The sequence below is a fragment of the Ovis aries genome, chromosome 25 (assembly GCF_016772045.2).
Source record: "Ovis aries strain OAR_USU_Benz2616 breed Rambouillet chromosome 25, ARS-UI_Ramb_v3.0, whole genome shotgun sequence".
NCBI lineage: Eukaryota > Metazoa > Chordata > Mammalia > Artiodactyla > Bovidae > Ovis > Ovis aries.
In genome coordinates, this window is record NC_056078.1 from 27,373,850 (window position 1) to 27,399,788 (window position 25,939).

The 25,939-nt window shown below is 54.9% G+C and overlaps 1 protein-coding gene and 1 long non-coding RNA gene across 2 annotated transcripts; one reads left to right on the top strand and one right to left on the bottom strand.

Moving 5' to 3' along the window:
- Positions 1–335: 335 nt before the first annotated feature.
- SPOCK2 (SPARC (osteonectin), cwcv and kazal like domains proteoglycan 2) lies at positions 336–25,573 on the bottom strand. The gene is made up of 10 exons (XM_027962406.3): positions 25,259–25,573; positions 11,864–11,909; positions 11,493–11,607; positions 10,299–10,413; positions 8,568–8,682; positions 8,025–8,144; positions 7,305–7,523; positions 5,830–5,892; positions 4,195–4,332; positions 336–4,097 (listed from the first exon to the last, which is right to left on the bottom strand). The coding sequence occupies exons 1-10, from the start codon at positions 25,445–25,447 to the stop codon at positions 3,952–3,954; spliced, it is 1,266 nt and encodes a 421-aa protein (XP_027818207.2). The 5' UTR covers positions 25,448–25,573; the 3' UTR covers positions 336–3,951.
- Positions 7,446–13,189, top strand: LOC114110856 (uncharacterized). The gene is made up of 2 exons (XR_003587025.2): positions 7,446–7,557; positions 12,859–13,189. It is a non-coding gene; the product is annotated as an uncharacterized LOC114110856 (long non-coding RNA).
- Positions 25,574–25,939: the final 366 nt, after the last annotated feature.

Genomic DNA, 25,939 nt, shown 5'->3' on the forward strand with positions numbered 1-25,939 from the left:
CAAATAATTTTAATGACATAGGAAAAGGTTCATAATAGGCTGAATTTTAAAAAGCAGAATATAGAGTTTGATCTCTGCTTTGTGATATAGATATATATATTGGCCTATCTACAAATATATATAGGACATATATTTATAATAATACCAGAAATGTTTCTAAGTTGCTTCTGGTCCTCCCTCAGTAAATCAGGCCCCTCCTTGCAGCCCCACCCTCATGGAGGTCTAACATATGAAATTGAATAAGAGAAGCCTGCTGACCACAAGCCTGAACTCTGGGAACTTGTTTTGTGAAAAATGACACCGAGGGAGAGAATAATCAGAGTAGTGCCAATAGGTGGTGTTTATAAAGTTTTTATTTTCAGTTTTCTTAAAAATAACATTTGATTTCCTTTATGCATGTGTGAAGTGTACTTGCTTTCTTAGGCTGAGTTAATAGGCAGATAAAGACAACACGAGGCAGGGTCCCCAAGTAGAGGTGGGAGGAGGGGGTGTGTGAAAAGGAGGCGGGGCACAGGGGAGAGGGTGGGTGACCCACGGGACGCTTGAGTGCCCATCAACGCACAGACACGGTCTAACACTTTGTTTTTCGATTTTTTTTTAAAGACATCTAAAATTACTGAGAGATACAGTTTCAGCACTTAAATATACAGACGGAAATCCAAGCACTTGAACACAATTCTTAACTCTAAGCTCAGTTATTGCACAGAACACAGTTTAAGTAGGCTTCAGGCTATAAAGCAATTTGCTCTGCTTGGGACTTCCTTGGATGTCTCGAGTCTCCTTTGGCACCCCCAGTGTCTCTTCCCTTTGACCCCTGCCAGTCCACAGCCTCATGATGATGCCAGGGGTCAGTGGATTAGCCATTCATTCTCCCCAAGGGCTGAGGGTGTGGCTTTGGTGAAATGGAGGGTCCCTAGGTTGATCCCCATGGACCCCCCCCACCCCCTCTGGTGAAGCTGAAAGCACATGGAGCTCATGAGAGGTGAGTGGGTGGCCTGCCCAGGTCGGGTGGCATGAGGATGGAAGTGTGACCACTGGCCACATGTGGCCACAGCCCCAGGGGGATAATGGGGCGCAGTCACGCCCCCTCACGCTCTCGTCGGCTGTGCTCCCCTCCTCCTCCTCCCTGAGCTCCCACACCTCCTTCCCTATCGCCCTGAACCCTCTCTGAGTGGTCTCTCAAGGCACATTTGTTTGTTCTGACTCCAACCTGTCCCATTTAGATGTGACTGTCTCTCCCAGCGCCCAGGGGAAAGGAGACTCGGGTGGCCAGGGGCGCTCTAGAGCCAGGCCAGAAATTTCTTTGAAAATCTGGTGGCGCTCTTTTCAACACAGCTCAAATTCCACTGCCTGCCTAAGCCCGGGGAGTGGGGACAGGACAGCGAGAGGACACAGAGAAGAGGGGAGCAGAAGAGGCTGGGTGGCAGACAGCTTGGTCAAGGGCACACATCCAAGGAGTGAGGAGGGACAGCCCTGCAGTCTTGCTCACAAGGAAACCTGCACCTTGTCTGACAGGAAGCAACCTGAAGGCCTTCAGCCCACCGGGCTCGAGCTGCTTGGTCTAACTCTGGGGGGCCTCGGTCCCAGAAAGTGGGATGAAGCAGCGCAGGGGCTTCAGATAGGCAAGGCTGGACCCCTGAGTCCCACCAGGGTCTAGTTCAGCATCTTTTGCTTTTTTTCTACAACATATTTACAAGGTCATAAAACGTGCACAGCCGGAAGACCCAGAGACACGGAGAGGATGTGTGCCCCCAGGAGGGGAGGGCCGTTGTGAGAGGAGAGGGGCGCCCCTCACCCACCCCAGGATGCCCCAGCATCCTCAACAGCTGCGCCCAGGAGATGGTTCCAGAAGTCTGAGCCAGGGCAGAGGGAGGAAACAGACAGACTCCAATCCTAGTGAGAGCACGAAGTTTCAAGTAGCTCTGAGAGGGGCTGCGCTCAGAGAGCAGAGGGCTGACGTGGACCGGTGTTTCCCTGAACCGAGCAGGGGACCAGGAGGCGGGCTGGGAGGCCGGGAAGGGGAGGGCGGGAGACGGGCAAGGGGTATCTGGGGCAGCGCGGGACACCTTAACGGCAGGAACTGTGCTGGAGAATGAGAAGCGGTTCTTGGGGCTAACTGGAGTTTCGTTATTTCCCCTCAAGGGAGGGCCTGAAAGATGTGAATCCCAGGGTGGAAGTAAAGAAGCCAGGGAGCCAGGCTGGGAGGCTTGCCCAGGGGACTTCACCACACAGACCCCACACCTGCCACCACCCAGCACACAGGGTGCTCCTCCTCACACTCCAGGCCCCCAGGGATGGCCTCTTGGCTCACACACACACACATACACACACATACACACACACACACAGCACTCGCCATACACCAAAGGGCATCAGAGGCCCAAACCCAGGAAAGAAATTCTTTACCAAAGTGTTAGGAAATTTGTTTCAACAGGGAGAACTGGACAGAGTAGGAAAAAAACAAAACAAACCAGGGGGTACCTGCTCATCCACCCAAGCTCCCACCTGGTAAGGAGATTTGGGGAAGCACTGAGACAGGGCCTCAGATTCTGGCTACCCCAGACCCATCCCCTCTGATTTTTCACAGCCCTACAACACCCCAGAGCTTGAGAGGCCCTCCACTATAGCAGCCCTAGGATCCCTCAGAGGGGAGGAGGGAAAACCCAGGAGCTGAGAGGACTGGGGCTAGAAATGGCCCAGGGATGACTCTCTCGGAGGAGGGACAGGGAAATGTCATGGTCTCTGAGGGCAGAAGGCTGCAGCTGTCCCCTCCGTCATAGGATCTCAGGGACAATGCCTTTTGTCGGTATGGATGGGAGGGGAGCATTTATTAAGGGGTCGGGGAGGAGGTGGCACACACACTGGCAAGACCCAGGCTCTTTATCTGCTGCCTGATCTTCAGGCTCCTGGAGTGGGGACCCCAACCAGGGAGATGGGGAAGGTGTGCACCCCCCTACCCCGACAGGAACAGGGGGAGTTCAGCTGCACAACCACCACCCACTGCCTCCACAGAGCAGCACAGACCAGGCCCCCACCCGAGAGCTGCAGGAAAGGACCCGAGCTGTTCTGACACTCAGGGTGACCCCGCCTCTACTCCTAAGAGTTCTACCCGGATCTGCAAAAGCAGCTCCCGCTGGCCCCTCCCCTCCCTCACGTGGTCCCCCTCACAATCCCAGCAGCCTTGTGAGTCCTCCTCCTCCCCCACCTCTCAGCGTCTGCCCCCAGCTTCTTCTCAGCCACCACTGCTCGCCCTGGCCTGGGTCAGGAGGAGAGTCCAGCAGAGGGAAAGGGCTCCCTAAGGTGGGTGCCCGACTCACCTCATCTGAGTCTGAGGAGGGGGAATGTCAGAGCCAAACTGGCCAGCAGACAGCTCCCTGTCCTCCCTCCCCTCTGGGACCCATCCCACCAGGCCAGGGCCTAACTCCGAAGGGACGGGGGAAGGGCATGGGCAGGAGGAGGCTGGTTGAGGCAAGAACAGAAAGCCAGGTCCAGGAACCCAGGGTGACAAGGCGGCTTGGCTGGGGCTGGGGGGCTGGCAAGGGGGCACAGAATCCATTCTGAAGCAATTTTCACTTTGCAGGGTGTGCATATGTGCGAATGTGCGTATTTCAAAAGTAACAAATGGAAGAAAACAACTACAAGAGGCCTTCAGGGCCTTTGGGTGACCCTCTGCCACTAGCAGTGTGGACGAAGGACACATTTGTCAGTGCATGCCACACACACAGACACACACACACACAGATACTCTTGCATACACAGTCACACATCCTGGCTGTGCATCCACACACGTGCCGTGCGCACTCACACGTCTGGTCCTCCCCATTGGAGCCAGGGTCCTTTAGGCTGTATTTTCTGGATCCATTTGTAATCTGCCTGCTTCTGTCCAGGTCTCTGCTGCCGTGTCTCCCCGGCCGTCAGCACCCTGGCCTGCCCCGGCTCCCCGTGGGCCATCTACCAGATGTAGCCTCCATCGTCCGCCTCGCCCGCCTCGCCCTCCTCCTCCTCTGTCTCCTCGCCTGCTTCCTCCGTCTCCTTCTCCTCCTCGTCCTCCCAGCCGACACCACTCCCGAAGTCCCCTGAGAAGCCCACGATGTCGTCTGTGAGGGGAACCAGCCAAGGGGCAGGTTAGGACCCTGCCGGCAGGGAAGCCCAGCCCAGCAAGCGGGGGCCCCCGGCTGCCGACCCCCGGCTTACCGCAGTCAGGGCTCCCGCGTGTGCGGGTGCCAGTCAGCTCCAGGCCCAGCTGGTCCACGCACCAGCAGTCTCCGCTGCTCTGGTCACACTGCATCTTCCGGTAGTAACCATCCTCGTCACAGCTCGGGATGAAGATCCCTGCGTGGGGCAGGCCCCGCAGGGTCAGAGCAGGGGCCTCCTTTGAGAGGTGGCCCCCGGAACCTCGGACTCACAGGCACGTGGGCCCCACCAAGGTCCAGCCAGACCAGCTACCAACCACTTAACAAGCTCGGACATCCAGGGCTGGACGCCAGCGTTTCTTCCAGTTCAACTGACCAGAAACAAACAGAAAAGCCTCCCTTTCTAAGCCACCTGCTCAGCCCCTGCTATGGGTCCCATCTGCCTCCATGGCCCCCCAGTCCTATAGGATGACCAATCTGACCTCATTGTGCCGGACGCCCTGGGTCCTGGGCTGCACCTAGGCCTGCTAATGCCCAGCTTTTTCCTCCCAGCCCTTTGATTTTGACCTGTCCTTGGGGTCACCCACTTTCCTTCAGATTGCTCCTTAGTTCCCTCAATGGACTGCTTAGATCCCCACTCCGGGGCCCCAGGGATAGACAGACTGCCCACTCTGTGGGGTGACATGCACAGGTTCCAGGAGCACAGACCAGAGAGGACTGCTCCCAGGAGGCAGAGACTGGCTTCCTGATAGAAGTGGCGCTACAGCCACCCCAAAGGCCACTGGGCTCCCAGTCAGTGCGGCTTTGTGGGAGGCTCTAGTGTGTGGTTCCATGCACGCTATCACTGCTCAGTTAAAGGCCAAGCTGCACTCAGGAACTGGAAGGCCCCATGGGACCTGCCTCGTGGACATCTGTCCGCTCACCCACCACACTCAGCCAAGAGCATGAGCTTTCTGTTTCCCAAGAATGTTTCCCTGCCCTCGGCTTTGGTCCTGGCTGGCTCACTCTCATCCCCTCAGCTCTCCTCTTGGACACCAGCACCCCAGGGAGGCCTTTGCTGACCCCTGGCTGACTTCTGTCCACTGTGCTCTCCCTCAGCACCACACACACAGGAGCCACAACTGGGCGCTCTTTCTGGTGTGTCAATTTGTGGGTTGTGTTTCCCCAAGTAGCCTGTGTGCTTTATGAATCCAGGGACCACGTCTATCTTGCCCATCAGTTCTGCTCTGCGAGGGTTTGCTGCTGTCTCTCCAGAGCTGGCACTCAAGTATTTGCTGAGGACATGAGCATCTGCTGTGGGTGAGGCGGCGGGTGGGGGGTGGGGGGGTAGGGGGGGGGGGGGGGGTGGTCCTCCCTTGAGCTTTGCACACACCCTGCAGTCCATGGGGTTGCAAAGAGTTGGACATGACCGAGCAACTGAACTGAACTGACTGACTGAACTGAATTGAAAGGAGGGTTCAAGGAACTTTCCGTATTTCTACCTACAGCCCCAGCAGGAATGGGCACAAAATTAGTGCTTAAAACACACTGAGGGGCTGGTTGGGAGACCTTGTCTCACCACGAGGATAAACAGGAGAGGAATTTCCCTCTCCTGTCTTCCTAAGCCAGGGCCTCTTCTGAACTCAGCCTCTTCCATGACACCCACAGGCTAGAGCCTCTGGGCCTCAGAGGTACCCTGGGGCATCTGCCTCCTCACCTGGCTTCTTCTTGGCAGCCTCCTGGATCTGGATGCGCTCCAGCTCTGCCAGGCAGGGAGGCTCTGTGGGGAGAGAAGCAGCCTCTGATGGGGGCCATCCCATGGTGCTGACAGGACTCACTGAGCCCCCCAACCCAAGGCTTAGAAACCAGGCAGGGGGCTCTGCAAGATTAAAATACCCGGGTTCTGACGCACTGCCCACTGCAGGATGCACTGATCCCTCTAAGGTCCCCTGAAACGACAGAGGGGCTCTGCCAGGTGAGAACACCCAGGTTCCAGTTGAGAGAGGCTATTCCAAGGCTGTGGGATGGGTTGAGGCTCCCCAGGGCCCCCTGAGGGTACTGGGGACTTATGGGATAAGCAAACAGGATTCAGAAGAGGAGGTGGGGTGAATGCACAGACTCCCCAGGGTGAGAGGCCTCCAGAGCAACATAAGACTGGAGGGAACATTCAATGGAGGCCTGAAAATAACTGGCAGCCAAATCTAACTTGTCTGTGACCTTGAGAAGTCCCCTAGCTCTTCCCAGCATGAGGACTGACTGGCCGTAAAATGAGATCAGCTCCCAGCTGGACGGCTGCTGTACAGGACAGAAAGCATGAGCTCCAAAGGCCTGGGAAGTAAGAAGTGCTGCTGCAGCCATGAGGAGAGAGTGGAAGGCTGGACAGTTAGGGGCAGTGAGACTGATCAAATGAGACACTGGCAGGGGGGTCTGCGATTTACACGATGCTCTGCACCCAGATTTTTCTCACGTCATCTTCACAACAGCCTCTGAGGTGTTGTCATCTCCCCATTCAGTCACCCTGGGTCCCAAACCAGCTAACGGTGGAGCACTAGCAGAAGCCCCAGCCTCAGGCCACAGATGCTGTAACACGCCCACCACAGGACCACAGAGGGGGCCAGGCCAAACTCCAGAGGCAGAGCAGGGGCTGCCCCTCCTCCGGCTGGTCAGCAGACCCCTTGGAACCTCAATTTCCCCATCGAAGATGGTTACCCCTTGACCTCGACGGTTCAGGATATAAAAAGCAGGCAAATGACACATCTCTAAGGCTCATGGTCACATGCACACCCATATTAGGGGCGTATACTGTGGGATGGGTTCAAAAGTGGAATCACTGAGAAGCCAACGAAGCTTCAGCTTCAGGACCCCTTAGCCTCTTCCAAGCCCTCTGAGGGGCCCTAGAAATTTTACATTTGTAATTTTTAATACTCTTCCTCAAAGAAGGCCTCTGAAAGTGAATAAGCTTCAGGACCCATAAGATCCACTCAGGGCCTGCTGAGGAAGGGGGTCCACGTGCTGGTTCCCCTGGGCTCCAAGAGATGAGCTGCTAAAGAATGCAGGAAGCTGGGGAGCTGGCAAGGTTCTGGGTGGTGGGAGGTGGCCAAGAGGTAGCCACCCTGACTCCCAGAGAGAGCCTGGAGTGAGGGGCAGAGCCCGCATGGCCGGCAGGAGGCCTGGGGAAGGGGCCCCACTCACTCTCCCTCCAGAAGCAGAAGCACCACTCAGCGGTGGAAACCCGGCCGTCCTTGTAGGTGTCGCAGGAGTTGAAGAAGGGGCGGATGCAGACTTCGTACTTGTCCAGGTTGATGGCAGCCAGCTCTGTCTGGTCCAGGAAGAGGTCGGCACTGGTGTCCAGCTTGGAGAACATCCAGCCGATGGAGTCCTTGCAGCTGGCCCCGAGGCTCTTGTCCAGCCCTGAGGAGAAAGCCACAGTTCAGACCTGCTTGAGGTAAATCACTCCATCCATCTGTCTGTCCATCCCTCCAACTCTCTGTCAGCCCCTCTCTGTTCAGGGTCAGGACAGCTCAGAATCAATCTGACCACAGGGGTGAGAAAATCAAGCACGGCTGAAGGCCCACCCCTCAGCCTCTTTATAGGACCACCCAAACCAGTCAAAATCCTGTTTAGAAAGTCCTTCATGGAAAGTAATTCCTTACCTTCCCTTGGCTGCTCATTTCAGGGCTTAGTTTCTTTCCACCCATTTTAAGGAGTTCTTCCTGTTAGCTAACTCAAACCCCTCCAGTCCAGTCGAAGCCTACCTCCCCTTGTTCTGAAGTTTAGGCTCTTTGAGGCGCTCAGTGTCTGGCAGAAGGGGGAAAAATGTGGGTGCTCCCCAGTGGAGCCAAGTGGCCCCAGTGCACAGTCATCTCTCCATCTTCCCGCCCTCCTCCCCGGCACAGCAAGCAGCTCCCATACCGCTGGCCGGGCTGGATCCGCTGCTGGCTGAGCCATTCTGCTTGGAGTTCTCATGAAGGAGCTGGAACCAGTCCCGCAGCCGATCTCCCAAGTCGGCCAGGTCCTGACCGGTGCATGTCTCTGCAGTTGGCAGAACAGGGAGAAAGGAGTAGAGGGTGAAGGTGGGGTGAAGCAGTAAGCATGGTCTTGGCTGGGGGTGGTGCCCTACAGGCCTGGAGGCTGGGCAGTGGTTAGGAGCGCCAGGGGAAGGGGAGCTAGAAACCAGAGGCTCTCTCTCCTCCTCTCCCATCTTCCCCTCCCTCTCACTTCCTAGGACCAAAAGTACACAGTGCAGGCTCCCTGTGATGAGGCCAAGCCCTCCTGCTCCATGCAAAGCAGACCCTCCAGCTCCACAGGTCCCTCAGGCCTGTTCCTGGTTTTGGTCACGTCTCCCTTCCCGTTACAAACTTCCCTTGCCCTTTCAGAGCTCTGAAAGAGGACCCCAGGAGCCCTGGCAGTGAGCCGCCCCCCACCCCAAACCTGCCGTGGCCCAGCACTCGTCACCTGGTTTGCTGTCGGAGGTAGAGGTGGCGGCCTGCTCTGTGGGGCAGGGGCAGGGGCCCTCGCATCTCACTGTCAGCTGCTTGCTGCTCAGGCACGCCTGCTGCTCCAGCTTACACTGCAGGACAAGAAAGTCAGCTGGGTGACGGGGGCACTGCTGGGGGCACCCTCCAGCCTACCATGGCAGCCACATTTACCTTCCCCCTTGGAGGTGGGAGGGACAGACCTGCAAATAGCGCGGAAAGGTCCCCCACTCCCTCTGCAGGCCACGGTGCACACTGGTCAGAGGAAGCAGGCCCCGGAAAGCGGGAAATGAAATGCTCCCGGGATCCCCACTGTGCACCAGCCTGCCCTCTCTGCACATTTGTCCTTCCCAGGGTACCTGCCAGCCCTCACTCTCATGCACCCACCCCTCCTTGCCCTCTTGGCCTCTCCTCCCCCTCCCCACAGTCCCTTGGCTCCTGGGTAACCAGCTATGGGCCCCTCCCTCATGGCCTTCCCACAGTCACTTCCATGGGCTCTCTTGATAACAAACAAGTACTACCTACTGAACATCTTCTAATTCCCTGGCCTTTAGAGCTTCCGAGAGGTTAATCTATTCCTTGCTTTTAAAGCATTTTTCTCTGGTCGTGTCTGGTTTCTCCCTATGGGATAACCGCTCACGAAACTCAGGTCCTCATAGCATCTTATAACATGATCTCACCTGGTCCCCCTCAGCTCCAGGAGGGAGGAATTGTGTTTCTTGTGCTCAGCAGAGAACACGGACGCTCAGAGAGGCCCAGTGACTCAGCTAAGGCCCAGGGGTGAGCTGGAATCCAGACCTTCTAATGACCTCCACCTCCGCCCTGGGCAGGGCAGGGACCCTCACACCACAGCCTCCTGCCCACACCTCGCTTTGCCCTCAGGTGGTATGACTTGGTGCTCTCCTCCCCACCCCCACTGGCCCTGCCTGCCTCCTCTGTAACCCTCTGCCTCCTCCAGGCAGCTTCTGCCCTCTAGCCTATTTTCTCTCTTCTTCCTCTTCTCCCTGGTGACCTCATCCCCGCCCCAACTTCAATCATCACCCACAGCAGATGACTCTTCAATGTGCCTCACACCCTAGATGGGCTCCTAAGCCTAGAACCCAACTCCAGCTAACAGTCCATGCCCTCCAAACACCAAACAAGTCCTCACTGCTAGCAGAAGCATTCACCGTTAGCACCTGCATTTCTATGGTACTTAAAAGTTTATGCTTTCACAAACATTGTCTCATTTAACCCTTACAAAAATCCTACAGAGTTGGTCTTCATTCCCCCGACCACCATTCCCTCCCACACTGTCACCTCATGAAGGATTACTTCTTGTCCCAGAATGCCTGGTGCTTGCTGGTGAACCATCCGGTCCATATGGATACCCAACCATGGAAAGATGTCAACCCCCAAGACCTGGATGACAGAACTCCTTTCTTCCATGTTTTCATGAAGCCCTTCCCTCACCTGCTCTGACGTGTAGTTACCGGCCTCCTCCAGGCCCCACCCCTCACCTGCACCTGCCCAAGGTCAGGCGCAGGATCTGTCTCAGGCTCTTGGGCTTGGTGCCTGCACTGTGGCTGGCCACACTGATGTGCTGACAAGTGCACCTGGCCCCGCATCATTACTGGGAGCCACACAGAAGGCCTGGCTGAGTTGTTCTCTCCACTCCCTGTGGCCCCAAGCACACCCTACCTCCACCCCACCTGGGACCATGGCTCCTCACCACTGAGCTGTAAGTGTGGCCATCAGAGCCGCAGACAGAGGCAAGGTGGGCCATGTGACAGGGCTTACAAATGCTGTCTTTGTTTCCATGGAGTTTCACAGCAGGCTGCTTGATCCTACAGGAGAAGTGGGATAGGAGGGTACAGGAATGGAAGCAAAAGTGAGAGACAGACAGTGGAAGGGAGAGTTCAGGAGACTGGTTCCAACAAGAAGCTGCTCTTGGTGACCTACAGCATTTGGAGCTGCCTCCCGGCCCCCGCCCACCCTCCCATCACCCCCAGTCAGACCCTCTCGCTCACAAAAGTAGAACTAATCAGGCAGGGTATAGACACTCCCTGCTTCCCCTTTCCAGCAGGGCCCTCAGGTTCAACGCCAGGTTCAACTGTAAGATGTAAATGGGAGTTGTACTCGTATAAGGGGTCAGGCCAAATCAGAGGTTGCAAACTGATGGCCTGAGGGCCACTTGTGATCTGTAGACTCAAATCTTATTGCACCCCCCAGGATTTTTGTTTTCAATTGGGTTATTTACCAACATTTGCAAAATGGAAGAGTTCACATAAAAATCCTGGATTTCTGGCCTAGGTAAAATGGAAGATATGGGAATCCTGGTCCCTCATTTCCATAAGGCCTGGGCCTACCAGATTGGTTAATCACCAATGTAAGCTCTCTCTTCATGCATTTACATTACCTGCCAGGCCCCTAAAGGCATCTAAGATTGCAATCCCAAGTCCCTGGTCTCTGATTATATGATTAAGGAGAGAGAGGAGGAAGATGAGACCTTCTCCAAGGGTCTTAGAGTCAGGTAGGGTCTTGTCCTTGGACTGGAGCTAAAGCCTCAAATGCTCCTCACTCCTTCCTTCCTCTGTGAGGTCCACTTGACTTGGGCCAACAGCCAAGTGAGTGAGCTTGGAAGTGGATCCTCAAGCCTGAGTCCAGCATTCAGATGAGGGAGTCTCAGCACACATCTTGACTGGAACCTCCTGACAGTCCCTGAGCCAGAACCACCCAATAAAACCACGTCTCGCTCCCGACCCTCAGAAAATGTGTGATAACGCACATTTGTCCCTTCCAGCCACTAAGCTTTGGGGTAGTTTGATCTGCAGCAAAAGATAATTGTTACCTAGGAGAGAATCAGTTCAGCCCTTGCTCTTTACGCAAACCCCCTCCAGCCCTTCCACCTCCCCAGGGCCCTCACCTATGCTCCAGCTTCTTGCGGCTGATGCACATGGCCCGCTGATAGCCCTGGGCGATGCACACTTTATGACGGCTGCACTTCACCTTCTGGCAGGGGTCCTTGGTGGTATCCAGGGCTGCAGGGGACATAGAGTTAGGACACAGGTCATTTGGGATTCAGTGTCAGAGAGCCCAGGAACCCACAGCCCCACTTCTGAGCTGGGAAGCCCCCCTCGCTAGCAGCCCTTGATAACCACAGCTCCTCAACTTGGAAGTCTCATCTCGATCTGGGCCTGGCTCCCCAAGGAGCCTCCAAGGCCACAATCAGGACTTGCCCTCTGGTCACAAGTCCTCATGGGTATCAGTCACCTTCCCCTGCAAGCGGCATGTTACCTTCATCTCCTTGCTGATTGTCCTCCCAGCTCTTGATGTAGTCATCCTAGGGAAGGACAGAGTGGGTGAGGGGGAAGGAAAGGGCTATGATTTACAACCTAGAGCCAAAGTTCAACTCCAGGGCCAACAGAGCAAGGGCCCGGGCCACTGCTTCCCTATGCCAACTGCCACCATTCTGGTAGCTTCCCAGGTGACCCTGTCTACCCAGGCCCTGCCAGCTGCCTGCCCCAGACCTTTAGCCCCAAACCCATGTCCAGAATCCCTTCTGGCCTTATCCCTAAGTTCCTTATTTCTGACCCCCCATCCCACACTGAATGCTGCAGGGAAGGAGAAATTGGGGTGAGGGTGCAAGGGAGAAGAGTGGGGTATAGAGCTACAGATCCATATGCAGGGGGGCCCCAGGCAGAACTCACCTCCACCTCCTAGGGATCGGGCAGCAGCAGCAGGCCACAGGAAACAGAGCAGGAGGAGAGAAGGAGGGATGGTGATTTTAGTGTGCAGCCTATCCTCAGACCACCAGGTCTCAGGGCTCCCCAGGCCTTCATCATGTGACTGTGGGTGTGGGCAATGATCTTTGACTGCTAAGGTCCTCTGATCTCTATGACCTCCAATTGGAGGATGGTATTCCTATGTCTTTACAATAGAGAGCTTAAGGCCTGGGCACGCTCTGGGCTGGCCTTAGGAACAGTAGAGGTGAGGCTCGGGGCTTTGAGAACAAGGTCCCATCCTTCCACTCCAGGCCCTGAAGATGGTCCCAAAGGCCCAGCCCTGGTCCCACCACCAGGACGGATGTCTGAGGGGCCTGTACTGTCTGGGAAGGGATTCTCATGCCTCTGCCCTGGCTGTTTGAGAAATGCCTTCTCTCCTTCTGCCAGTGTCCTTTCCTGGGCAGTTGCCTCAACTGACACCTGCCCACCAAGCAAGTGAGGCAGAACAGGCCTCTCCTCTGGGCTACCTGGGGACTGTTTTTCAGTCAACATCTAACTTTCCTGCAGAACTCAAACGGTGCACTGAAAGAAAGGGGGGTCATGGCCCCTCCTGATGGCTTTCTCAGTTCCACCATCCAGCTGCAAATCCTGACTCAGAAGTCCTGAAAAGCCCCTCTGAGGTCATCTGTCCCAGCCCCCGCTGTGTGCAGGAGAAGCCAGGAAGTCCAGAGACAAGAGAGGACATGATCCAGGTCCCACCATCTTGAAGCCCAGGTCTCCCGGCGCCCAGCACAGAACTCTCTGCTGGATACAACACACCATTAGGGACCCAAGGCAACAGTGTGTGCGGGGTGTTCATAGGTAAAAAGGATGCTTCAATAAAGTTCACCTAATGCTAGATGATCTTTTCTCTGAAAATGAAATAATAACCCACATATGTGTCCAAGCAGCCAAGTGTCCCCAGCCCTTGAATCCAGGAGTAGTAGGAGGAAGGCCACAGGAGGGGCCCCCTGGGCACTGGACAGGCCAGCCCAGGCTCCTGGCTCAGACAGCCAACTGATTCCACAGGGCAGCTGGTGTCCTCTTGTGCCCCACCTCTGGGCAAGCTTCTACGGAGATTGCAGGGCAGCCCTTAGGGAACTATAGCATAATTCCCTGTTTGCCAGAACCAAAAGAAGCCAGCCCAGACCCAGCCCTTCTTCTCCAGGAACTCATCAGGGTGAGGGGTCCCTCCCCCAGTGTCTACTCCACCATGGATGGGAAATGAGGCTGAGCGTAGCCAAGCGGTTGAGGCTAGAGTCACAAGTTGGGGCAAAGGTAGAGGCTGGCCTCCACTGAACTGGGCTCTTCTCACCGACCCGGCATTCTTTGGGAGGGGAGTGGGCATGAGGTTATGAAGAAGACAGGGGAAGTAGCTGGTGTGTCACCTGCTCTCAACCAACAAGGTCTGTGTGCCACAGAACCCACCCACACCTGAACTGGACCAGGGAGGGGTGTCAGCTGAGGGCCTCAATGCCTGCTCACTCCCCCATCACTCTGGCCCTACCCTGCTGCTTTAACCTCTAACCAGGCTGTGAGCAGAAGCCTCTGGGACTCAGAACCAAGTAGGTTCTCAAAGGTCAATACCAAGAATTTCTGATTAGAAATCCAGGGGGAAGTGGGCTGGTGGAAGACAGAGTTCTAAGAAAGGGACTTTCCCTGTCCAGCTGCTGTGTGAGCGCCCTGGTAGGGAGCCATCCGCACCCACCCCAACCTGAGCAAAGACAGGACTCCTTCCTCTCATTCAGGATACAAGGTTTGAGCCCCTTTCACATACAAGTGTTGTCCTGGGTTCTAGCTGAGCTCCTTGTCTCCACAGATGTGGATGAGGTAGGGGGAGGCCTAAGTGGTTCTAGATTCCAGGGCCCTTACTCCCAGGAAAATGGGAGCAGCTAGCCAGAAAGAGTGATGAGGAGAGGGCCCTGGAGTCACACAGAAGCCCACGTTTCCCCACCAGCACACCCTGGGCAAGTACCTTGGCCTGTTGGAGCTTAGCATCTATCTCCTGGGACCACTCAGAGATGAAAGGAGATAGGGTCTGAAAAGTGCCTGGTGTTCACAGAATACTCAACAAATAAAAGCTGTCATAGCAGAAGACACCAGAGAATTCAGATGGAAAAATAGTGGAGGGGCAGGAAATGAGCAGGGAGAGGCTACACGAGGGGCCCCTGCAAGTGGGGAAGAGAGTGGCCACCACTGGGAGAGCAGAGACCACAGGGGTGTGAACAGGGTCACCCCCAGGGGGCCTCAGTGAGAGGGGCGATGAGGAAGTCCAGTGGGCGGCATGAGAATGGCTGCTCTGGAGGCAGAGACCAGACCAGGGGCACACCTAGGAGCTCCTAAGGTCAGGTGTGGGCTGGTCCATCTATAAGGCACAAAGGGGGCATCTGTTGGCAAGTGTGAATAATGCCTTTCAAAGCAGGGGTGTCTATTTACGGCACCCAAGTGGGCTCACTAGCAATTATGAGAAATGGTCTGATAAGGGCACCAGAGACTTCTCAGGAAACAGGCCTCTTTCCATCCCGGCTCGGCTGCCGATCAACCCTGTCCTCTCCTGAGAAATGGGGATTTGGAAGCGCCCACCTCCAGTCCTCTGGGGCCAGGGCCAGGCTGGAGGGCAGATAGGTCATAGGCTGAGACCCAAAGCTCTAGGCAAAGGGAAAGCCCACCTATTTCATCTGGTAGTAGAACCAGCCATGACCACCCCCGCATCCAGTGGTGCTCAGCACAGGGCAGGCACATGGGGAAAGGCTGGGATATATAAGCAGCTTATATGTCATGGTGTTTTTAAGTTAAGTCCTCTGCATGTATTTTTATGTCTGTCTTCCTTTTTTTCTCAAATTCCTGTGAATAGGGCAGAATGGATAGGATCAGCTCCATAAAAAAATGAGAAAAGGAGGCTCAAAGAGGCAGGGCAATAGGCCAAGGGTCCCAAGACAGATGAAGAGCTGGGCCAGGACTTCCCATCTGGGCCCTGACCCTATGACCCTAACCCTATACAGGAAAGTTTTGCTCTTAGGGGGACAAGGGAATGGGTAGCAAGGACTTTGGACCCTGGGTTTGCTCTAAACTTGGTTCGCTGTGCATCCTCAGCAAGTCACTGCCCTCTTGGGGTTTCTCTCAGCAACAGCAGAACGTTGGAACAACCTGAGGAACTTTTTCAGCCCTCCATCGCTGGTGCCACCCAAGCCCACAGGGCAGGCAGCCCTGGGCTCCCCTGGCGCTCAGCAGGCGGCTGAGTTGAGCCAATGGCAACAGCCCTCAGGTGTCAGGTCCTTCCAGCTCTGCCTCTTGTGGCTAATGTTCTCATTTGCTCTCACAGGGGGCCTCAGGGAGGAAAAAGAGCAGTCATTCACTTCCTTCTGAGGACACTTCACACAAAGCAGATATTCAGGCCAACTCACTAACCCCAGATCTCATGACCTCCAGCTTGAAGCCTTTTCCTTTGGAAAGTGAAGAAAGTGTTAGTTGCTCAGTCCTGTCTGACTCTTTTGCAACCCCATGGACTGTAGCCTGTCAGGCTCTTCTGTCCATGGGATTCTCCAGGCAAGAATACTGGAGTGGGTTGCCATTTCCTTCTCCAGGGGACCTTCCTGACCCAAGGATTGAACCCGGGTCTCCCGCATTGCAGGCAGACTCTTTACTGTCTGAGCAACCAGGGAAGTCCAAAGCGGATGCTGTGGCTGAAGTGCACACTAATTTATTCTCTCAAATCTCATGACCTGAAGCCCACTCCACAACTGCTCTCTCTCCAGCCTGCCCTCCCCTCCCCACACCCACCGGGTCCCACCCTAGCAGCCCTGGCCTCAATTACTTCAGGGTCTCCCCTGGGCTCTCCTTGGCCCCGCCCAACTCCCATACCGCTTCAGGCACAGGGATCTTTCCAGAACATAATTCTGATCATATTTCTCCTATCTTAAAAACCCTTCACTGAATATGCAACTTTCTCTCATTTTGAAAAAAACTGTTTAAAGGTGATTAGGTTAAGAAGGATTAAAATCAAAATATTAACAGTGACTTCCTCTGGGGAGAGGAATAGAGAATTGGGGCATCTTTCTGCCTTTTCATAAGTTTCCAAAGTTTCTACAACGAACATGTATTAGTTTTGTAATGAAGGTGAAAAAAAAAACACAATAAATATCATATTTAAAGACCCTCACAGGTTCCCAGTCACCGACAGAAGAAAGTCCATCTTCTCTCAGTCTCTTCCTGTCCCCATGTCCTTCCAACAGATGTTTCAGTCTGGCCAGTCCTCGGCAGAGCCTTCTTCCCGCTCTGGAACGTGTTTGCATCCAGCCCCCGGAACTTCAATTTGTATTTCAAAACTCAGCTTTCAAACTTTATCCTCCCTAACCTTGTCCCATATCTAGTTTTCCTCCAGGCTGACTGTACCTAGTAGAAGTTTATTATTACTCTGGCTACGTGAAGCAGTGCCATAGCTTCTGACCTCTTTAGATGGCCCGTTTCTTGACGACAGAGACCATATGAAGTTCACCTTTCTATGCCCAGCACCTAACAAATAATAAAAATACCCTAAGAATAGCTAATCGTTTCTCACAAATGACCATGTGGGAGGCATTGTGCTAAACATTGTACACTCATTGGCTCATTTTACTCTTCATAAAAATTTAAGAGAAAATTACTACTATTATCCTATTTCTCAGGTGGTAAAATTGAGGCTTTGGAGAGGTTAAGTGACTTATGCAGGATCACACATCAAATAGCACAGCAGGAAAGTATTGGAACTCCAAGAATTGGGATTCCAGACTCTGTGCCCCTAATCAGGACTCACACTGTTCCTTAAATGTTAGGAAAAAAAAGTCTCAGAACCGAACCCAGGAGCTTAACCCCAGTGACTTCTCCCTCCACACCAGTTCTGTTCCAACCCCACGTTGGGAGTCTCATAGCAGAATGGAGGGACTGAGAGTGGTGGAGGAAGACACCTGGGGGCCCCCCTTCTTCAGGCATTTTCCAGAACCCCTTCACACACCCCTGGTTGGGCTGGTTTGGAGCTAACCCGTCTCCTGCTTTGATCTCGGCAGCTCAGCCCGGTTGCCATGGAGACGGGGCCCACTGTGCCAAGCTGGGGGAGAAACAGTGGTGAGTGCGCAGGCCTAGCTGGGCTTAGGGGGGCACATGCTGGGTGTTTCCAAGCGCTGTTTACTTCCTGTCATTTTAATTAGCACCCGAATCACCGGCTCACTTCACAGCTTGAATTAACCCAATCTCTCCCAACCTCTCCATCTGGTGGGGAGGATGAGACGCGGCAGTGAATCAAGCAGAAGAGCAGCGCCCCAGGGCTGAAAACCACCAGGGCGAATCTCCACCTACCTCTTTGCAGCACAGCGTGATGGGGAGACCGACACCGCCTACCCCTGCCCTGGCATGGAATCTGGGTATCCACTTGGCCTCGCCCCTGACTGCCAACAAGATGTGGGCAGGACAGCCTTGCTGGAGAGCCTTTGGTCTACAAAGTGAGGATGACTCTCTTGCCTTCCTCCCTGAGGTGTGGAGGGATCCAGTGTGGCTGTGAGCACACTTTGCAAACTGTAAAGCCTACACTTTCAAAACCCACACAATAGGAGCACTTCAGCTGGGTTCTTGGGCACATACAGGGAGTCTGGGGGACAAGGTGAGGATGAGAGGTACTTCCCGGGGTCATAGTCACAAGGAGCCTCAAGTGCAGACTTCTGACGTTGTCTCCAGCTGAGGCTCTAAGATGCGCTGACAGGATGGAAAGAGGTGCATCATGAGACTTTAAAGAAACCACAACTTCTGTAACCCTATGATGGCATTTCTTCATTTTTTAATAGATCAAGAACCTCTAAAAATGGAAGTGGGCTAGGCCTCTCTCAACCTCTGAAAAGCCTTGTAGCTGGCATTACTTCTGCCTCATTCCTCAGGTGAGGGAACCTCTGACGGAACCCAGTCCCTTGAGAAGGCCCAGGAGTGGGGAACTTGTGGCTGGGGGCTCCTGCCGTGCGCCCTGCAAACAGAGGGAGGGGCCCAGAAAGGAACGAGCAGGGGCGACGTGGGGGCCGCCTGGCTCCCCCTCAGCTGAGGCTGACACCCCCACCGCGTGCCCAGGCAGAAGGCATCTTGGGTCAGCGCCCTCCGCACGGAGGAGACTGGGAAGGGGGGGGCAGTCATTAAATATTTGCCCCTCTCTCAGAGGGAGCGGTGGAGGCTGTGTGAGGCCTGGACAAACAGACGGAGACAGGCATCTGGCAGACTCCCTGCCTCCCACCTCTCCCCTCGGAGGAATTTCCTTGGAGGACAAAAGTGTGCTTATTGCTCCCTGCATGCCAGGATCTCTACCTGGCCTCAGGTATGCCTGCACCAGCCCCCACCCCACCCCCAGACTCCATGGGGCCTGAGCTCTCCACTGCTCCAGGGGCATCTTAGACTCCAGTCCTTGGGTTTCCGGTTCAGGCAGTGGTCCCAGGGGTCCACAGAAGACCAAGAACAGCAGAGAGAGACAGGGCAGAGCAGGCCTGGAGTTCTGTTCTGAGCTGTCTCAGGGTCTGTGTTTCCTTTCTAGTACATGAGTCGGGGGCAGGATTGCAATCCAAGATTCTCTGAGGAGGCCCAGACCCTGGAGCTGAGGAAGCACAGGCATGGGGTCATGAAAGAGCACGTGGCATTGTGTCTGGTCCTTTTCTTTACCTGCAAGTGCCCAGTGCTTAATGCTGCCAAGGCTCCACAGTTCTGCTTCCCCTGTCTCCTAAACTGAGAACTTTGAGAAGAGCGGAAAAGGAGCCTGAACAAGTTCAGACTCTTCCATGTCCTCTAACCTGTGCAAAGGAGCCAAGGATCAGGGAAGGAGCCAGCAGCTTGCATCCAAGTAGGGGTAAGATACCGGCTGGGCCTGGCTTGTCCTTCCTGCTGTGTGCAGCTTTGACCTGTTCTCAGATGTCGGGGAAGAGACTTGGAGGGGCAGGATGCCCTGTCTCGGGGAACCTGGTCTCCACCTGAGGTAGCCCTGTGCTCACCCACACACAGGTCTGATGGTGGGTGACCTGCTCTCTGAGCCCACTGGGGTGGGGGGAAATTCTGAGTCCCCTGTGCATCCCCTCACCGAGGAGAAAGGAGGCTGGCTGCACTCAGGTCCAGGCCGATAAACATGGGGAAAACAGGGAGGCCTGGCGGCAATCTTCCTTCCTGGCATCTTTCATTTCCTTATCGTACAAATGAATCACTGGAGTCAGTGCTGGGATTCTAGCTTTGACTATCCCAACCATTCAGGGCCCAGAAAGGGGAAGAGAGCACCCCAAACAGTCAGCATGGCTCAGTCCAAAGCCCCACCTGAACCCATGGTGCTGCTACCTGGAGGGAAGTGGGAGGGGCTCAGAGGACAGATTAGTTGAGATCCTTCCTGGCTCTCACATTCCATGGTGCATACATTTATACTGAGCACCTACTATGTGCACAGCCACTCCATGCAATGCTCTGAGGATGGGGTGTAAGGTCACAAAGCAGTCTATCTCTAAACCCTGCCCTCAGGGACTTGCCTTGGGAGGACCGTGATACATACCAGCAGGAGGACTCTTAAGTTATAAGCCCACAGTGTAAAGGGTGCAGGGAGGCAGTACCAACATATGCCAAGTGAGTTTATGGCCAATAAATGTGGCAGGAACCCCAAGGAAGGGGCTATATCGACAACTGAACTGGCTGAGCCCTCGGGGGATCAGAGGCTGGGACATTTCAAGAATCACATCACCCTAGCTTGAAGCTGGGCCTGGGTCTGCCTACCAAGCACAGATACATTCTCCCTGTCTACAGCCCTAAAAAGACTCACGTGATACCTGCAAGGGAACCTTACACAGTAGCAACATGGCCATCCCCAGTCTGGTGTTTGCCCTGGGATGCCATTAGGCTTCATTTCTCAGGTTCCTTTGTCTCTGGTTAGTACACCAATGCTGATTTGGTCATGTGAAAGTGAAGTCGCTCAGTCGTGTCCGACTCCTTGTGACCCGTGGACTGTAGCCCACCAAGCTCCTCCGTCCATGGGACTCTCCAGGCAAGAATACTGGAGTGGGTTGCCATTAAGAGCAAAAAAGAAAATCCTTTCCCTAAACTCCAAGTCTTGCTGCTCAGCTTGTGGCAAGGGTGGGGGTGGAGGGTGAGAGGTGCATGCAGGTGGGCTCCAGTGCCATCTTCCGGCGTCACAGGATGACAAGGGCTGCCCATTAAACCCAGAGGAAAAGCAAGGGCTGGCAAAGGGAAGTGGCTCTGCCAGGGAGGAAGACAAGCTGAGAGCCCTCCCGGGGCCCCTGGGGCTCAGGTAGGCTAGAGTTCTCCCACTCCTCCAGAGAGCCCGCTGACCTTCTGGAGAATGGAAGGGTGGTGCGGGCGGCCATCCTCTTCAGACTGCCTGGAAGTCAAGAGGAGACTAAGACGGCCTCTCCAGGCAGAGTGCTCTTCTCGCCCTCTCTTGTCCCTCTCTGCTCAGGGCCTGGAGCCCTGCTGGGTGTTCAAGAGTCCCTCACCGTGCTACACTGCTCTGCGTGATGCCAGCCCCTCCAGGGTGGGAGACGATTCGGAACTAGGGTGGAGGAAGTGGAGGCCAGAGTGGGGCCCAGACTCTTATTCTGAAACCCCAATGATGGAATCCATTCTGACCCAGTTTGGGGTTCTTCTCACACACCCACACTTATCCACAAACACCTGTGCAGCTCAATCCCACACTTGCCCTGGTTTGGCTGTATGGGGTGGAGAGAGGGGAGCCTCTTTGCGGCTGAAACTTGCTACTGGCCTACTTGGTTTTCATACACACATATGAGAATATATATGAGAATTCTTATATATGAGAATCACTAAGTAGCTAGCAGGTGGTATTTCCTGGACCAGACCCTAGGTTCATGGTGAAGTCCTGGGCTCCAGGGAGGTGCTAAGATCTGCAGTGAATGAGTGAATTAGTGCACATACACCAGCGTTGTTCTCATGGAGATGGAGGTTGGTGTGAACTAGCCCCAGAAACACTGATCCATCTGGTGGTTTTTCTATGGGGTTGAAGTTTCTTTCTCTATTGCCTGAAATGGATGCCCTCCAGCCCTCAGACAAGATGTCTTCATGCCCACAGTCTCCCAGACTGAAACTGAAGTTCAGAGAGGTTATGTGACGTACCTGGCATCGTGTGGCCAGGCAGTGGAAGAGTCAGAACCTGACCCCCGGCTTCACGCCTCTCCTGGGTGGAGAGCTGCCTCTGGAGGGTCGCTAGGCCAGGCGGGTGGCAGGCTGCCGAAGACACTGAGCACCCTAGCCCTCCTTCCGAGGAGGTGGTGCTCCTGGCCAGGCATCCTTGAGCCCATAGGACATGAGCCAGGGTAGGCTCTTCTCTTCCATCTCCACTAAGTGTTAGGCCAAGAGTTCTTGAAAAGCAAAGATGAGTTAGAGGACCTGGGTTCAAATCCCAGCTCGGCCGCTTGCTAGTGATTTGATAGTGGATACGCTACTCAGCTTCTCTGTGCCTCCTTTTCTTCAGCTGCAAAATGGGTGGACTGCAAAGTAATGGTAACTGTCTCACAGGTTGCTGGCAGTGGCCACAAGAGAGAACAGGGATAAAGTGCTGACTGCAGGGACTGGCAGATGTAAACACCCCCTACAACCAGTGATGTGTGCCTCCCAGGTGCTCAACACTGTGCTGGACACTCATAAATTTCATTAAAATGTAACTGAAGTAGAGTACAAAGCAGAGGAGCCAAGAAGATAAAGAGAAGTCAGCACTGTCCAGCCAGCTCCTGGAGCCTGCCTAGAAGAACGCTGCGTAATGGCCTGTCTCCTCTCAAGTGTCCATCTCTATCTATGAGGCCCTGGATGCTTTGTTCCAAAGACTGCAGTAAAATCCACCCACTTCTGCAGGGAGTTAAATCGAGAGATGGGAGCACCAGGGAGCAGGGCTCCGAAAAGCCCAGGCCTTCACAGAGTGGGGTGCAGCCAGATCCCAGCTCCTCTGACTTGAAATTCCCTCCTCCCTGGAAGCAGGACACGAGGCATTAAAAGCGATCTATCCAGACACATGTGAGAGCCCCAAGCCCACTGGAGAGGAGGATTACTCTGTCGGTAAACCCTTCACAACACCATCTACCCACCCCCTCAATAATCCTACTGCTCAGAGGAAGAATGCTAAGCTGAATTCCCGGCTGACCAGCTCAGACAAATTCCACACTGGAACCATGGCCATGCTTTCCTTCTCGTCTTGTTTCTCCTGATCGCTTTGACGTGATTCCCTCAATCTCCCTGCCCTCAATTCGGTCCAACCATTTAATGAGACACTGCTCCCACCCACACTTGACTCCTTGATCCCCTTCCCCAAGAATATTCCACTCCCCCTGCTTGCGTGCCTCCCTTGCACCAAGGCAGAGTGGGGGCCCTGCACCGTTTTGTGACTGATAATCAACAAGACTCTGGCTCAACCTGGCAATGCCTTAGAGGTTCAACTCCTACCTCTCTTTTGAGAAGCCAAGGAGCATAGTTTCAAGAGAACTTCCTGAGGAAAGGTACATAAAGCCCAATGCTACTGTGCCCAACTAGAAGGCCTTCAGTCCTTAGGGTGGGAAGTGGGGCCTCTACTAACAGAGGAGGGATGACAATGGTCTGCAGTCCTGGCATGGCCCCTGTGTATGGTCTGTGCACTGCACAACTCTAGGGGCATCATTCACATGACGGCACCCCTAGAGTTATGCAGTGCAGCGGCTCTGAGCTAGCAGCCTCCCGCATTTCTGCAGAGGCTGCCAGAGAATCCCTTCAGCCAGGCCCTCCTGCCAAGCCTTCCTTGTCCTCCTTCTCTCCCTGACCCTGTTCTCCTATAGCCAGGGCTACCTTAAATGGGGTTTTAGAGGAAATCTACCCTATAAAGTGCCTGAGATCACCCAAACCATTACAAATGCCTCGTAGAAGCTTTCCATGAATCCTATGGAGGCAGATCCTGCAGAATTTCACTCTGGCGCCTTTCTTCTGATGAGCATGGGAGGAAGGGGGAAGTGACTGGCACCAGTACAGGGAGACAGGTGGGCAGCCCTGTGCCAGGGGTTCATGGAGTCAGTCATTTATCCTCACCCACAGAGTTGGCTATTGGAAGTCAGTGGAAGAAGGAAGGTGGGGAGGAATCTTTTGTTTTTAAACTTGTACTGCTCTGATTAAGCATTTCTTTTCTCTCTGACCTTCACCAGTTCCATTTTGGAAAAGCAAACTGCCAGAGAGTCAGAGGGAGGCCTGGACCAGTGACACATGGATTCAGGATGGGCCAGCCTGCTGCTACCGTCTCACTGCTGTGGCCGGGCTGCTTCCCAGGCAGCGGCAGGAGACTGCAGCTAATCTGAGCTGGGCCTGCAGGGGACTCGGAAGAGGCCTTGCTGGAGTGCCAGGCTCCTGTCGCTGGACCAGCCATGGGTGGGGCAAACTGCAGGCTGGGGCCCAGGTCACTCAGCCCTGAGGACCAGGCAGCCGGTGAGTCCTTCTGATGAATTACAAGCCACCAGTTTGACTTTTGAGATAAACAGTCGTTTGTTTCAGGGTAACAAAAAGATGCGTATCTGCCTGTTTCCATCATTCTGCTGGTTATCACATGAAGCATGTGTATTCTAAATGCATTGCTAAGGAACTTTTGGATGCATACAATGTAAGATGAGAAAGGTCACGGTGTTATACTAGGTGGGTCTGATGTGGTAATCTGAGGAACTGAACTGGAGAAGCAAGAACTGGGGCCGTAGAAGAGGCTTCCTGGGGTTAGGGCGCTGGAGAGCACCGGGTGACGGACACCAGCGTTCCTCTTCTCTGGAGCATCCGGGCCCATCCTCCACCTCACACCCCGCCCCCACCCTGCTCTGGGTCCCAGCCACGCCCTCTGCTCGCCCCTCCTCACTCCTACTTCCCCTTCTGGGAACAAGGCAGCCTTCCGTTTCCCCTCTGATCTACAGGTGCCTGTGAACAAAGTGCTGCAGCGTTGCCTGCTCCTCCGCAGCCATCTCCACGCCCCCTACACGGCAAAGTTCCGCACAAGGTTAAGCTGGGTTCCAGCGGGCGTATGCAAAGGGTCCCCCGACCCAGCTACTGGGCTCTCTACCCTTTTCAAGTCTACTGGGCTACGGAGTCTTCCTTCCAGGTTGGAGGTTCAACTTCTGGGTCGTTCTACCCCATGAAAGATTGGTCCTGGAAAATTATCCTCCATTAGTGCTCGCGTCCCTCAGTGGGAACCCCAGACCTGGCTCTGGCGGCCACCCAGAGGTGGCCTATGGTATTTTCACAGCCGTCACCCGCCCCCCATTACGGACGGACGGACACGCCTTTCACCATCTCGCCTTTAGGAGGATTGCTCAGAGCGCCCCCCTGACCCCAACTCAAAGCGCCAACCGCGGGCTGGTCCTTCCTGTCGCCCCCACCCCAAAGCCCAAGATGGAAAGAGAGGGCAAGCACAGGAAGATGCTGCCTACCCCGCCGGCCCCACCCAGACCTGGCCCTTCCGCAGTGGCCCGTATGTGGAACCTGCAGCATCCACCCACCTTGGGGTGGCTCACCAAAAAAAAGAGGAGTAGGTCAGGGACCCAGCCAAAGCCAGGGCCCCGTCCCTCCCTCCCTGCCTCCTCCCCCTACCCTCCGCATGGCATCTCGCACCCCTCTCCGCATCCAGCCTGCAGAGAAGAGCTTATCGCTAATGCACGCCCCCCAGAGCAACTCCTCGCTCGGGGCATGTATGTGTGGGACTGGGGGTCGCAAGCCCGCTAGCTCTGGGGCTGAGGGGAATATAAGGAAGGGGTTCAGGAGCCCGGTGGGTGCGCACTGTTTACTCTCAGGGCAATTATCCGGTTGGGCTGTGGGAGCCCGTGGCTGCCATGGGCAGCCGCCACTCCTGGTCCCAGGATCTCTGCTCCGAAGCTCCCTCCCTAAACTCCCGCGCGGACCCTCGGCCCTCTCAGCCCTGCAGACTCACATCTCGGAAGCGGTTCCAGTGCTTGATCTTGCCGCTGTACTGCGAGATGGATGACAGCCATTGCTCGTCCTCCATGAAATTGCCGGGGGTCTCACCCTCCTTGAGCCCTTTGGCTTCGCCTTCGGCCAGGGCAGCTGCCGAGAGCAGCAGCAGCGGCAGCGCCAGCCGCCCGCAGCCCCGAGCGCGCATCGTGGTCTGAATTCGACCTGGAGGGTGGGGGAGTCTTGACTTCTGCAGTATTTTAATGTCCTTCTTCCCACCCCGCAGCTGGCGAGGCAAACGTCCTCGTCTTCTTCAGCCTTCCTCCTGCGGTCTGTCTCCGATGACAGACGGATAGTGTGGGTCGCTGCTGAAATGTGACCTGGTTAGGAGATGCACTTGTCTGAAAAAAAAAAAAAGAAAAAAAAAAAAAAAACCAGCGCTGGACGTGGAGAGGAAGAGAGAATCAGAGAGGCTGCGCCAGTAGGGGCCGTGTCTGTAACTGTAGCATCAGCATCACGTTTGACATCATCATACCTGGTTTAAAAAAAAAAAAAAAAAAAGGAGGGGGTAGATTTCAAAGGCAAGCGCTTAATCGGAGCGCCAAATGCCAGTCAGCCGCCGCAGAGCCCAGCCCAGCCTAGCCCAGCCCAGCCCAGCACTTAGGGAGTTGCAAACGAAGGAATCCAAACCCCAAGATGT